The sequence below is a fragment of the Copadichromis virginalis genome, linkage group LG14 (genome assembly GCF_057382275.1).
Source record: "Copadichromis virginalis isolate Kocher_CV1m ecotype Utaka linkage group LG14, C_Virginalis_male_GT1.1, whole genome shotgun sequence".
Lineage (NCBI taxonomy): Eukaryota > Metazoa > Chordata > Actinopteri > Cichliformes > Cichlidae > Copadichromis > Copadichromis virginalis.
In genome coordinates this window covers 19,995,796-20,011,309 of record NC_140631.1, presented here as the reverse complement: position 1 = coordinate 20,011,309, position 15,514 = coordinate 19,995,796, and the positions used below count along the sequence as shown (strand labels likewise).

Genomic DNA, 15,514 nt, shown 5'->3' with positions numbered 1-15,514 from the left:
TTGAGCTGTTGGACAAATGGGCTCACGTTTCACTCTAGAATGCTTTGGTATACAGAGAAGTACGTGGCTGACTCAATGATTGCAAGGTGCCAAGATCCTGTGCCTACAAAACAAGCTCAAATGGTCATCCATCCACCACCGTGCCTCACAGCTGGCATAATGTAGTTTGATTTTATTTTTGTTTTTTTACAGGTTTACGAAATCTTTCTTTTGCTCGTGATGTTGAACGTGATCATTAAAATCTTAAAATTCATTCCAAAAATACCTGAAAACCAAAAAAGATCATCAATTCAATCCCAAGAGGAAACAGAAACCCAATGTTACAGCTAGTGTCTAAAAAAGAACTGCCAAAAACCTTTGTAACTTTATAAGCTGTCAGTTTGCATAAAATATTATCAACAAATACAAACCTGGTGATGTTCTATACAAGATTATATAATAAAGGAAATATCAGAGAAAGACAGATCATCTCCTCCTGGCATAATGTCCTTCAAAAGCAATTAAGCGTGTTTGAATCTATGCCCATGCATAAAAATTAATATTTAATGGCAGCTCAAAGCAACGCTGTTTTTTATGGCTATGACAGTAACATCAATATTGATCTACTGCAGCGGCATGTCTTCGAAGATTCCTCAGATTTTCCTGAAAACTCCTCTGAGCATTGCCAAATTGGTCAGAGGCCAATGAATTCATAAAGGAAATCGAGCAGTTGGACATATTAGGGCACACTGTCTCCAGAGAGCCTGACTTCCCCACTGCCTCAAGAGTAAATGAAAATGATGCTACAGCGAAGCAAGCAAGCAGAGGAGGGTGTTATTATTGGTTTTCAAAAATGGCATATGTTCAGGGGTTAAAGGGGAATGTAACGACCCAAAACAGAGTCCCGAGACACGCAGACCAGATGATCCTGTCTGCACACACCCTCTTCCCATCTCATGCCTGTGCTGTGTTCATGGTTCAGATGTTTTTGGCACTTCTGCACCCAAGTTAACACTACAGAAATTAAATGAGCATAATCTGAGCAATTTTTTAAAAGGTAATTTCAAATTCAGCGTTTGAAACAGCTCAGCAGACATGACACACAAACTCATCTCTGTTCTCCTTCTTAGAGGTCAACACAGAGTCTGAGATGGGGAATGATGTAAGAAAGAGAGAACGTGAGGGGAAGCCGAGAGATTGATTTTGAAGGTAAAGACTGCTCAGCAAGTGTGATTTGATAAACTAGCAATGTACATTAGGGCTGGGTATCGTCACTGATTTCTAGAATCGATTCGATTCCGATTCACAAGGTCCCAAATCGATTTGATCCACAATTCGATTCGGGGAAATTTTGCCTCAGACAGTCAGAAATATTATAATTCAGATCATGCATCAGTACATTTCCATATTTTTATATCTATAAAAAGAAAGCTGACACTTGCGAGACTTTATCAAAGGTGTGAGCGTCACAGCAGATGCCTTTGTGTCAAAGTAACTGAGGATAAAACACAGAAAAACATGAAGGTGATTTTCCTGGCCTGGGATTTAATAAAAATATTCTGCAGTAGATCAAAAATGAAAGAAAACCATTAATCAACATGTGAACATTACCTGATGCTGCGGAAGTGAAGCAGAGCAAAGTTACAGAGGTTTTAGAGACACAGCTGAGCGTTTTGCAATTTTGCATAATTTTAAAAAGTTTACATTTGTTCAGAAGCTTGTTGAACGGCAGAAATTAGGTTTTCTTTTCGGAAGTAGGTAAAAGGAAAATAACAGCGGCCGACAGCGCTGTAAACAACGGTAGACTTGTGCATAACAAGCAAGCGAATAATGCAGAAAACAGAGATTTTTAGATGGGAAACTGTTCTTGAAGTATACTGAGAAAGAGAGAGAGCTGTGCATGAAGTGTGATTTTATCGTGGTGGCAGCAAAACAATAAGAGGGAATTCATGACGATGTTTATGTGAAGTGTAGTTTGGATCTCCTTTTGCTGCTGGTTCAGTCAATATTGTTTGGAGAGAGATAAAAACCTGCAGCTTTTGAATCTAGCGCAAAAAGGGCGTAAACACAAAGCGCGGACCCGCCGACGGATCAGGATCAGCGAGCTGTCAGCTTTCAGCTCGTGTCCGTGCCGTCGGGTGAGAACGGCACATCTCACTGATTCTGATCCGTCGGCGGGTCCGCGCTTTGTGTTTACGTCTTTGTGCAGAATCCGTGTTCCTGCTCTCATTTACTGTTTTAGCTGTTTGGTGTTGTTGTTGAAATTTAGTGCGGTTTAACCTGAGATTCACGTTTCGGGCAAAATAAATTTATATTAAAAAATCGATTCAGGATTTTAATGAATCGATATCACGTAATCCAAGCTAGAATCGATTTTAATCAATAAATCGATAATCAAAACCCACCCCTAATGTACATGTCATGTGTTTTTTTAATCAGGTATTTGGATCTGTACATGATGTATTTTGAAAGCAAATTAAATGATAATAATTCAATTTGTATCCAGAGTTTATATTAGATACTTCAAAGTGGGTAGTTTGAAGTGTTGTGGTTCAATTTACAGTGATAAACTATGTTAGAAGGGTGCAGGGCAGAACTCTGGTATCGCTGCTAGATTAGGTCCTGAGTAGCATCAGAGACATAACAGAAGGAGGACACGGCACTTGATTCTGCAAAAATAAACATAAGATGCACAACAAAGATAAAAAATATACATTTTAGATAGTCCCATACAACATGGCAACGATTGTGCCACTTTGAGCTTATCAGCCAGAGCTGAGAGGCTCCTAACCCTGAACTGTCAGGCTGTCCATCAGTATATGTCAGAGCCAAGAAGCCCTTTACATGCCATATGAAAAACCAAGTTTTCACAGGGCTTTGTGCAGTCCTTGACATACTTGACATCCTCGTTTTAGAGAGAAGGGGCGGCATGTTTATGGCTTTAAAGCTTCAAAACTTTCTTTTTCACATGATGTTGAAATGTGATCAGTAAAATATTAAAATCCATTCCAAAACTGCCTGATAACCAAAACAAAGCAGTGTCCTTGTTTACAGAATGTCATAAAGGCTTTTACATAGGATTCACGATCTTTGTAGTCATGCATTGACTACATAGATATACTGTACAGTGTTATGCAGTACAGTCTGCACTTTATTGTTTCCTGTTTAGTTTTTATGAAGCATTAAACAGCATTAAAACTTGTCACCTTGTAAGCTGTTAGTTTGCAAAAAAAAAACATTAACATGTACTAACCTGGTGAAGCACCTTGAAGGCGACTATTGTTGGGACTGAATTGAATTGACGTGCTATACAAGACTCCGTAAGAAACAAAGTATCAGAGATAGACAGATCACCTACTTCTGACATAATGCCCTTCAAAAGCAATTAAGTCTGTTTGAATCAATGCCCACACATAAAAATTAATATTTAATTTAATAGCACCTCAAGGCAACGCTGTTTTTTATGGCTATGACAGTAACATCAATATTGATCTACTACAGCGGCATGTCTTCGAGATTCCCTAGATATCCTTGAAAACTGTTCTGGGCTTTACCAAGTTGGTCAGAGACCAATGAATTCATAAAGGAAAACGAGCAGTTGGACATACTAGGACACACTGTCTCCAGAGAGCCTCTTTTCCCCACCGCCTGGAGAGTACATCAACACGATTCTACAGCGAAGCAAGCAAACAGAGAAGGGTGTTATTATTGGTCTTCAAGAAATGGGATATGTTCAAGGCCAAGGGAGCTCAGAATTCAGAGGCAGACTGATTACAAACTTGGAAACATGCCCCTGCTTCATCTTTGAAGATGGGATTTTATAAATCTAAGACACAGAGCAAGGAGGGAGAAGTGTGAGCAAGTAGTGCCAAGATAGGCGATAGACTATCGGCATAAACATACAGAACATACATATGCAAATAAAAATAAGTAAGGAAGCTACATTATTCTGGAACTTCACTAAAGTAGCTTTGCATTATTCACAATTCAGGGTTATTGCCTTTTTTGTTAAAGGTTCTCTACAATCACTCTATTTCTACTGACATCCCTTATCTGGCTTGTGGCTTTTTAAGAAACTTACGAGTTCCTGTTCAGATTATCTACAATAAGTTTTAGGAGGCAGAGATCCCTGTCCGATGTGTTTGTCCCATACACCGCACTATTACGGAAACACTGGTTTCATTAACATTTGAACAACAACGCTGACTGGGAGCCATTAATCACTACAGGAGTCTCAGTCATGGTGGCCTATTAATACTCCATTCTTTGCAACACAAACACTGCAAACAACATTATGCACAAGAGTCCAAGTCTAAACACCGTGCAGCCGAAATAATAATAATCAAAAAACACTGAATAAAATATGTGAGATTAAGATTAACAGCAAGTGTTTGTATTACAAAAATCAAGTATGCACAACCACACTCCTCAGTAAGTAACTCACTATAAGTGTTTGCATTATTATAAATGAAGTTTAACTATTTTTAATTAATTAAATTATTTTGTAATAATGTGAGATAAATTACCCATTAGTTTTAAAGTCAGTGAGCATTAAACACATTTAAAATGGCAAAACATTTGAGGATGGGTTTGGGTTTTTTTGGACATACGTGAGTCCTTTACAGAATAATCTGATGTTTCACCTCCTTGTTCCACCTTTTGGGGCTAATGTTGTTAGTTCAACAATCAGTACAGCAATTTTCACACATGGCATTGTTGCTGTAATTCTTTATTAATCAGTGGCAGGTGTTCCCTTCACAGCTGGTTAACTCGAGCTGATGTGAAAGGCTGTCAGGCTTCATTGTCTGCCATTGGCTGTTCCAGTCAGCGCCATGGAGCTGACTTTCTGTATTCTTGCTCCATCACATAGTTACACCGAAGCTAACCGGCCACCTGCATGCTTTTGGGCTACAGAGGCCTCTTTATGGCCCCCGTTTACGCAGTTACAGTATCTGTTGGGGTTGCCTTTTTGTTGCTGTTGTCTTGTCTGTTGTCCGGACATGAAAGACACTTTAAAATAGAATATGTGAGAGATGTAACACTTGTTTATACATGCATTAGGGTTGCGTATTATCCAGATGAACAATATGATCACACAATTTTGACAAGAGCGTCGATATTTGTGCTCAGTCTAATTATAACAGTCTGAATTAAACTGGTGGATCAGTCAACATGATGGCATACATTAATGAATAGTTTAAGAGTAACTACTGTATGGGTGTATGATACTTGTGCTGGTTGCACTGGCTGTGTGTTAATATGGTGTGCTAGTATCACATATCGCATAGATAACTCCTGATTAAAACAGTGGTACAGCAAAACATATCCAATGACATGCACTCAACAACCACTTCGACTCCTTTTTGATGCAAATACCTAATCAGCTAATTACATGGCAGCAATCCAATGCATTTAGCCATGTAGACATGCACAAGACAACCTGCTGAATTTCAGGCGGGCTGGTCTGAGTATTTCAGAAACTGCTGATCTGCTGGGATTTTTCCACACAACCAACCCTGGGGTTTACAAAGAATGGTCCAAAAACGAGAAATTGTCCAGTGAGCGGCAGCGGGAAAGTGTGCTGAGCAAAAAATTTCTTATTGATATCAGAGGTCAGAGGAGAATGGCTAGACTGCTTCAATCTTGATAGGAAGGGAGCAGTAACTCAAATAACTGCTTGTTACAACCAGAGTATCTCTGAATTCACAACAACCTTGAAGCAGATGTGTAGCACCAGTAGAAGACTACACTGGCGCCGCTCCTATCTGCTAAGAACAGGAAAACAAGGCTATAATTTATACAGGCTCATCAAATTTTGACAATGGGGAATTAGAAAAACATTTTCTCCTGTGACATCTAGATTGTAGGGACAAAATTTGACATAAACACCATAAATGCATGGATCCAGTCTGCACCAACCAAGTGCAATGTTGTGGTGGTGTAAAGTTGTGGGGGATATTTACTCTTAAAACCAATTGAGTGTCATTTAAATGCCACAGCCTACTGCTGCTGCTGACCATGTCTATTCCTTTATGACCACAGTGTACTCATCTTCTGATGGCTGCTTTCAGCAGGATGAAATGTTATGCCAGAAAGTTCGTATAATCTCAAACTGTTTTTTTAAACATCACAATGGGTTCAATTCAATTCAATTTTGCCAAATCACAACAACAGTTGCCTCAAGCCGCTTTATATTGTACTGTAGATCATACAATAATAGATACAGAGAAAAAACCAACAATCATATGACCCCCTATGAACAAGCACTTTGGCGACAGTGGGAAGGAAAAACTCCCTTTTAACAGGAAGAAACCTCCGGCAGAACCAGGCTCAGGGAGGGGCGGCCATCTGCTGCAAGTTCACTGTACTCAAATGGCCTCCACACTCAACAGATCTCAGTCCAATAGAGCACCCAATAGACCCAAAGGTGGGTCCAATTTGGTATCAGGAAGTCATAACTAATGAAGTGGCCCTTGATTGTATGCTGCTAAAGTCCAACCAACAACCATAGCATCTGTGCTACACTGCAAGACTTTAAAATTGAAATATGTGCATTATATCGCTAAACACCCATTTTCAGTACTGTTCTATACACAATCGCATTATTAGTTTGAGCTCCCTTCAGCAGACAGTGTATGCCAGCGTATTTTTGTTTTTCCAAACCTCACTTTTCAAAATGTTATACTCTGAGAAAACACAACGGCCCGCGGAATGGTCGGAGATTCTGGCAGGTCGTTTTAACTCGACTGTGTTTCAATCTGTTTATAGCTTCATCGCAGTGAGGAAGGCGAGTGTGTTGTACAGAAATCACAACGACAACACTGTCATTGGGAGCTTGTACGCGTGCCGGTACCTGGCAGCAACTCTAAAGCTTTACTGGTGAAGCTGTTTATTTTGTCACAACAGTACTTGCTCGTCGCTGTCAGGAAACACAAATACTGCACAATCTGCACCAACGCATGAAGAACATATAGTCCTCTTTCCACGCGATGATGTCAGCCCCCTCACCCCGTCAGATACATTTCAGTTTGAGAAACTTCACAAAACAAGGCTACCTGAAAATAGGTTGTTTCTGAAATGTTGTGCACATCAAGCACACACTCTTCTTTTCTGCTTTACTGGGTCACAGGTAATTTGCCTTTTCACAGAACAGTGTGGCTTCGTAAAATGATTCCAGCACTCCCATTGCTCATTCCCCAAAACCTACATATTTTGCAGCTTATAAAGCACTAAAAATACAGTCTTCAGCCATCAAGTTGTGGTGCTGATGCAGCACGCAGGCATCGCTGGCTGTGTGAAGCACAAGCCTCCATGGAGGCAGCGTTTCCTCAGATGTATTTGAATAAGACATGATGCCAGTTTATTTTTGTAACATTCCCCACCCCAGACTGTTGGCAGGCAATGGAGTTGTGACTAAACCATCTTCCAGTTTCCATATCAGGCGAAAATGAATAAAATACAGAGTCTGTGTCACTGCAATTTAGTTCGAAATGAATCGAGTAAATCACATACCAATATACAGAGCATTAAGCAGAACGCTGCATTGTGAAGCACAGCAGTGGTGTACCAACGGGGGATGGATTCGTGGACGATGCACATCCAAACTAGAGTTCGCTGTATTATACTGGCACACTTTCCCTCTGCAGCAATTTCAGCCCCGGCTCTTTGATGTTAAATTATGAATAGATGTCACACAAGCAGAGTGCTCACTGAGGGTGTCTTTGGTAAAGCATTTCTGTAAGGCTTTTGACTCTTAGACTCTGTCCAAACTGCTTTAAACCTGGGTGACTGTCACTGAGTGTCAGTGGAAGAAGTATGGTGAAACCACAAAGAGGGAAGAAAATGTGGCATTGCTGTAGCATATTAACCAAAGTGATCTCATCTTCCAGGTGTGCACTTGCTGTTTCCTGACTCTGTGAGTGGACAAGACAGAGGAAGAGGAACAGGAAAAGGAAATGGTCGGCTGATGTGTCATGGAGGATGTCAACGCTAGGTAGCCCGTCTCGTCTCCAGTGTGGCTTTCCCAGCCGCGCAATGATCCAGTTCTAACTGTGGGTGAGCTCACTTTTTTCATTTGTTACACACTGCTCAAAAAACTGCAGGAGCACTTTTTAAATCTGAGTATAGCATCAAGCCAATTAAACGTCTGGGATACTGATCTAGTCAGATCTAGTCAAGTAGCAGAGGGGGTTGTTAATCGGTTTCAGCTTTTTTGGTGTTAATGACATTAACAATTGGTGCACTAGAGGGGAGACAATGGGACAACCCCCAAACAGGAATGGATTTTCAGCAGGAGGCCAATGACATTTTTTCCCTCCTTATCTTTTTGAACTGTTTTTTTTACTAGTTTTGCATCTAGCTGTCCCTACTGCTAGCATGAGGCGATATCTGGACCCTAAAGAGGTTACACAGATAGTCCAACTCCTCCAAGACAGCAGTATATCAATGTGTACCATCGCAAGAGGGTTTGCTGTCTCTTCTAGCAAGATCTCAAGAGACGGGCATTCCAGGAGACGGGCAGCTACTGGATAGTTACTGGATAGGGCTGTAGAAGGTCCATAAGCCATCAGTAAGACCAGTATCTACTCCTGAGGGTTTGACATCCTCTAGTGGACCCTGTGCTCACTGCCCAGCACTGTGATTGACATTTGCCACGGAATACCAGAACCAGTTTGGTGGTGGTTCGGTGATCAGTCTGCGGCGGGACGCACAGACCTCCCTAGCTTGCCTAAAGCACCCTGTGTGCAATTAGGTATCGGGATAAAACCCTTGGACCTATTGTCAAACCCTGCAGTGGTTCAGTGGTTCCTCCTGGGGCACAACTAGTGGAAATAGTATGCAGGCAGCCCCTGGAGGATTAAGGAATTGATACCATTGACTGCCCCCCACAGTCGCCTGACCAGTACCAATAGAAGACCTCTGGGGCATTATGTTTCAGTCTTTTCCAATGCTCACAGATTGCACCTCAGACTGTTCAGGAGCTCAGTCATGCCCTGGTCCAGATCTGGGACAAGATTTGTCATGATACCATCTGTGGTCTCAAATAAGGGCATGCCCTGGTGCTGTAAGGCATGTGTACAACCACGTGAAGCTCTACAAACTACTGAATACAATTTTGAATTTTTTGCAATGACATTTTGGCTAAATGGACTAGCCTGCTACAATGTTTGTTTCTTTTTGATTCCCAGGGTGTCCTTGAATTCAGCCCACTGCAGGTTGAAAATGTTCATTTACATCAAATCCTGTGAAATACTTTTGTTCCTAACACATTACCCAGACCATAACAGCATAGGTACCAGCACTGATGTATTTTTTTCCATTGATATCTGATGTGTTTTAAAAGTGTTCCTTTAAAAAAATTTTGAGCAGTGTAGTTGTATTAGTCATCAGACTCCTGGCAACAATATTTTTAAAGGCCTACCCAAATTTTTTGATCCTGGTCAATTTTCTAAAATAAGCACTATTTCTGAACCTGTAAAAAGAGATCATTAATGTTTTCTGTGGCTGTAGAGGAGCTTTGTTAAGTTGGAGAAAATCAGCCTGATGATGTTACAGTGGGGCAAAAAAGTATTTAGTCAGCCACCGATTGTGCAAATTCCCCCACCTAAAATGATGACAGAGGTCAGTAATTTGCACCAGAGGTACACTTCAACTGTGAGAGACAGAATGTGAAAAAAAAAAATCCATGAATCCACATGGTAAGATTTGTAAAGAATTTATTCGTAAATCAGGGTGGAAAATAAGTATTTGGTCACCTCAAACAAGGAAAATCTCTGGCTCTCACAGACCTGTAACGTCTTCTGTAAGAAGCTTTTCTGTCCCCCACTCGTTACCTGTATGAATGGCACCTGTTTGAACTCATCATCTGTATAAAAGACACCTGTCCACAGCCTCAAACAGTCAGACTCCAAACTCCGCCATGGCCAAGACCAAAGAGCTTTTGAAGGACACCAGGAAAAGTATTGTAGACCTGCACCAGACTGGGAAGAGTGAATCTACAATAGGCAAGCAGCTTGGTGTGAAAAAATCAACTGTGGGAGCAATCATCAGAAAATGGAAGACATACAAGACCACTGATAATCTCCCTCGATCTGGGGCTCCACGCAAGATCTCATCCCGTGGGGTCAAAATGATCATGAGAACGGTGAGCAAAGATCCCAGGACCACACGGGGGGACCTGGTGAATGACCTGCAGAGAGCTGGGACCAAAGTAACAAAGGTCACCATCAGTAACACACTACAACGGCAGGGAATCAAATCCTGCAGTGCCAGACGTGTTCCGCTGCTGAAGCCAGTGCATGTCCAGGCCCGTCTGAAGTTTGCCAGAGAGCACATGGATGATACAGCAGAGGATTGGGAGAATGTCATGTGGTCAGATGAAACCAAAGTAGAACTTTTTGGTATAAACTCAACTCGTCGTGTTTGGAGGAAGACGAATACTGAGTTGCATCCCAAGAACACCATACCTACTGTGAAGCATGGGGGTGGAAACATCATGCTATGGGGCTGTTTTTCTGCCAAGGGGACAGGACGACTGATCCGTGTTAAGGACAGAATGAATGGGGCCATGTATCGTGAGATTTTGAGCCAAAACCTCCTTCCATCAGTGAGAACTTTGAAGATGAAACGAGGCTGGGTCTTCCAACATGACAATGATCCAAAACACACCGCCCGGGCAACAAAGGAGTGGCTCCGTAAGAAGCATTTGAAAGTCCTGGAGTGGCCTAGCCAGTCTCCAGACCTCAACCCCATAGAAAATCTGTGGCGGGAGTTGAAAGTCCGTGTTTCTCGGCGACAGCCCCAAAACATCACTGCTCTCGAGAAGATCTGCATGGAGGAATGGGCCAAAATACCAGCTACTGTGTGTGCAAACCTGGTAGAGACCTATAGTAAATGTTTGACCTCTGTTATTGCCAACAAAGGTTATGTTACAAAGTATTGAGTTGTATTTTTGTTATTGACCAAATACTTATTTTCCACCCTGATTTACGAATAAATTCTTTACAAATCCTACCATGTGGATTCATGGATTTTTTTTTTCACATTCTGTCTCTCACAGTTGAAGTGTACCTCTGGTGCAAATTACTGACCTCTGTCATCATTTTAGGTGGGGGAACTTGCACAATTGGTGGCTGACTAAATACTTTTTTGCCCCACTGTATACAGTACAATTAGGGACTGTGTTACAAAAGATGTGCTGTAAAAAAAAAAGGAGGGAAAAAAAAGAAATGATGGATAATTTCCAGGCAAAAATGGGCTCTAAGAAAAGATATTAAAGTCTGGGTCTAACGTTCGATCAGGAGCTTAACACTTGAATTGAAGGTGAGCTGTGATGAATGTTGCTGTTGTCAACTTGTAACACTGCTCTACAATCACAGTTTTTGTGTAGTTCCAAAAATAGACTGGCCTTTGTTCCATGGAATGATTTGATCATTGTAAATCCGACATAGACAGAGACACTAAAATTTTGGAGGGCATCTAAGCGAGGCCAAGAAATCCATTCGACTTAAACGTAAACAGTAGCAGTAATGTTTGACTATTAGATGTCTTATATTGAGAAAGGATTTACATGATGAGTTTAATCACAAGCTTTTTCCTCTAGAGCAGAGATGTCAACTGCAATTATACGAGTTAAAGATGTAAAATTACAGAAATCTGTCATTTAATTACATTGATGTTGTATGAGTGGCTATGGGGAAGGTACTGATGTGATACCAAGTAACCACAGGGCTAGTATTGCCGATGCTAACACTGATGCTTATAACATATAAAGGCAGCTGTAGGAGAGAGCAGTGTGTCATGATTTATGAGATGAGTCATCAATTTGCAATTAAATTTGTTTTAATGACCACTAAATTCCTGTGAGTTTACTTTTCACAATAACGAGTTAACTCATTAAAATGCAGCTTTCAGCTTTTTGTGTATTTTGAAACTGTTTTTTTTTTTTCAGATCTGTAAATGTGGCTGACTGTTAAGGACTTTGGATCAGTTACTTTTGTTTAAATGTTCTATAGGATATAAATAAAACCGTAGTAACAGCCAACTTTAAAAGGCTCAGACATTTTTATAGACGATAGAAACATGTACCTAGTATCTAGATCCTAGTACCTAGTATCTACTGTATCTGATGCCAATACCAGTGTTGGTATCAATGTCATCGCTATTGAGATTGATCCACCTCCCTCTTCTTACTGTTCTTTCAGTATTTCTTAGTAATTTTCCTTTCTACTTAAAAAGAAATAAGTACATACAGATTATATCAGTAAGGAAGCTGATTAAATATTGACCGATAACTTATGGCAAAGGGATGGGATTAAATAAGTGTGTACTTCTTCTCACTCCTTTTCAATATGTAACTGAATCAGAACAGGTGAAGCAATATATAGCATTTTTTCTTCTTTTCTTTGATAAATGGACTTTGTATATTGTTTACATGATCGAAATAAATTAACAAACAAACATACAGACAGCTTTGCAGCGCACAATTCTTTTCCTGGCTAAAGAGCATGAGTAGAGTCTGTGTCAAAAGCGTTTATACCTAAGGCTTGGCCATTAATAGTGTATTTATTTACAAAGCAAACGAACATAATTGGCATATACAATTACATTAAGCCACAATATTCTGCCACCGTCCCCAGCAGTGGGAGCAGGATCGCTCTGGGAAATGCGATGACTTGTTCTCTCTCGTGTAAAGCTAAAATGAATGCGCTGAACACCTGTGCCCACATTATGGCTGTTTTAGTCTTTGTTTAATTGAGCAGATCACTTAATATCTGCATTTCCCACTTAGGGCTCAGCATAATACCACAAGCATTTTAAGTATAAGAGACAGACCCTGGGAGAGATGGGCAGGACTGCTGACCTTAAATTCAATGTAAATGGTCAATGAAGAACAGTAATAATAGAGGTATGAAATATAATGATGGAATACAAAACAGAAAGACTAAATAAAACTTTACATTTATGAAACATGACTTTATTTTTGTGGAGAAAATATTGATTCAATTAAGTGTTCATTCAGCACTTCTACACAAAATTCCTGTAAGACTTCGGACAAGCTGCTGAACAAAAATATAGCTGGAGGGAAGGAAATTGGTGTCATTCATGAATCACGATTGTTGTGCTTAAAATGTTAATTGAGAAAATTAGGTTTAAATGGTAGACGGTACTAACTACACAATGGTTTAATTGATCGTGTACTTACATTTGAGTTTGATTGGCTATACCCTGTGATGAAGAGCAACTATCCAATCAGACATTAGGAACCGTAACTAGACACTTGTTTCATTGCACTGAAACCACAACCTTTAGCTTTATGGTCTAAATTTGGTAGATGCCAGAAGTTATTTATTAATTTGTATTTAGTTTTATTTTTCTTTCTTTCTTTCTCTTTCTTTCTTTCTGTTTTAGAAGTTATTTAGATTAAAAAAAAAAGCATACATTTTCATCTAACATGGCTAATTTGGTTTCTAATCATCATCAACTATGAGTAAATCATACACAGAAACACATACATAGATATGTACTAGTTAATATAAATGACATACTAATAAAAAAACGTCCACTGGTAGGACTACTCACCAAAACTAGAGCAAGGGCTTCTTTGTCTGGTAAACTTAACCACACAGAAAGTCAGATAATTGCATTCAAATTGCTTCAAAACACACCAACAGTACAAACCAGGTTGAAGCATCCAATTTAGGGACTCGATTTATCCTTAGACAGATGATTACATGCTACAGACTCCTGTGCAACCATCCATATGTCAGTCATTAGCCAACCCCTTAATAATGTAAGCTTTAACCTCCTAAGACCTGAACTCTTCCACGGCATGCATTTTTAATTTCTCTTTGATATTTGGGCTGATTGGGGCCTGATGAATATTAAAACAACGAATTACCAGATTTTTTTTTTTTTTTTTTACCTAATTTTTGTTTCTAAGAAAAATGAGAGCCACATATGAGGATATTCGTTTAAAATTTGGATAGAACAGTAGCAGTATAATGTCCTCATAAGTGGATATCAGGCCCTTGTAGAGCAAAATTGAGTAATTTGTTCTAAATAACCCAAAATGTGATGTCCACATATGTGGACGCCAGGTCCTAGGAGGTTAAGTCTTGATCAAATTTGAAAGACTTTTCCCCCCTAATATTAATATTGTATTTTAAATGGAGAAGGGAAAAACAGCCCAACTAGCAACAATGTCCACTGGAACCCTGATACAGCATTAAAGTTTGTATAATGATAAAAATATAAGTAGGTGTAAATATAAAAATTTAAGACAGAAGAAATGACAAAACCAAACACAGCATACTAATGAACAGCATTCAAAAACAGCAGTACAGGATCTCTCAAATAGGTTGGCAAATGTGTTGCATCTGAGTCTCTCCAGATGCAACACATTTGCCATTTCTCCCATCCAAAGCTCAAATATAGTCTCATTTTCACTGCTGTAGCATGAACATTTTTGCAGTAACAATTCCAAACAGGATTGCAGTTTGTTCCTACTTTTTTGATTTCAGACTTTTAACTTGAGCCTGAAGTTCAAAGTAATTAATAGAGGAACTTCAGAATAATAGCCACTGTTTCAGTTAATGTCTGATTCCTTCCATGCTGAAATTGAAACTTTCAAAGAGATACAAGTCTGAACCAATGTTCTGGACTCAGAGGGAAAGGCACATTTGCAAAACAGTCATCCCACAGTCTGGTTACATCGCTTCCTGCCATTTGGCCTGTGAATACTTTCAGCACTGGGCATGAAGTCACCACCGTGTCTGCAGTGATAGCGCTGATGAGCTCACTGGGTTAGCAGGGGGCACAAGCTGTCAATGCATTGCCTCCTCCAATGGATTTGACCTTCCCTTTGTTGGTTACTGCTTAAAATCAGGCCCTATTTATTTATTTTAAATTCTGTGTAGGTAATACAGTAATCATGTTGTCTTTCACTTGAAAACTGTGAGAGCGTTATGCATTTGTGGCAAAATAGAATTCAAGATTGAACAACAGTAAGTAAGCTATTACTCAGTTTTAGTCACTGAAGGTTTTGCTTTGCAGAGAGCCAGTCAGGTCCATAAAGACAAAGTCCTTGAGTGTCTTAAATGCTATTTAAAAGCCAGTCAACAATAATAAAGGTCCTGCAAGTGTGATTTCCTTTTCTTCAAATAACTGAGATTAATCAAAAACAAATATGTTAGCTTGCTCTGGTGAAGGTTATAAGTCTAAGTTGGCTGGCTGACTTTTAATATCTGTTTGGGTTTTTTCTTTTCACGGTTCCCACCAGGTAATGCCGAGCCAAATAACCAATCCTGGAGATGCCGAAGAGAAGAGATATTCTTGCCATCGTGTTGATCGTGTTACCCTGGACTCTGCTCATCACCGTTTGGCACCAAAACGCTATTGCTCCACTCCTCGCCATCCGAAAGGGTACGCAGCACGCTGCACTCCACTGACGATATCGAACTTGAAGTGGGCCCTCGAACTTAACACCGTACTTCAAGTTTAGACAACAGGCTGTTCACACAGAGACACTTGAAAG

At 40.0% G+C, this 15,514-nt stretch overlaps 1 protein-coding gene across 3 annotated transcripts in view; it reads left to right on the top strand.

The window, feature by feature from the left end:
- b3gat1a (beta-1,3-glucuronyltransferase 1 (glucuronosyltransferase P) a) overlaps positions 1 to 15,514 on the top strand; it is an 89,262-nt gene that overhangs the window by 59,948 nt on the left and 13,800 nt on the right. For 2 of the 3 annotated variants that reach the window (XM_085429800.1, XM_085429802.1), the window contains exons 3-4: positions 7,869 to 8,034; positions 15,260 to 15,402. In XM_085429800.1, the coding sequence (XP_085285926.1) occupies positions 15,291 to 15,402 (112 nt within the window). In that variant the 5' untranslated portion in view covers positions 7,869 to 8,034; positions 15,260 to 15,290. The remainder of the gene's footprint in view (positions 1 to 7,868; positions 8,035 to 15,259; positions 15,403 to 15,514) is intronic. The other variant, XM_085429801.1, reaches the window with a different exon arrangement.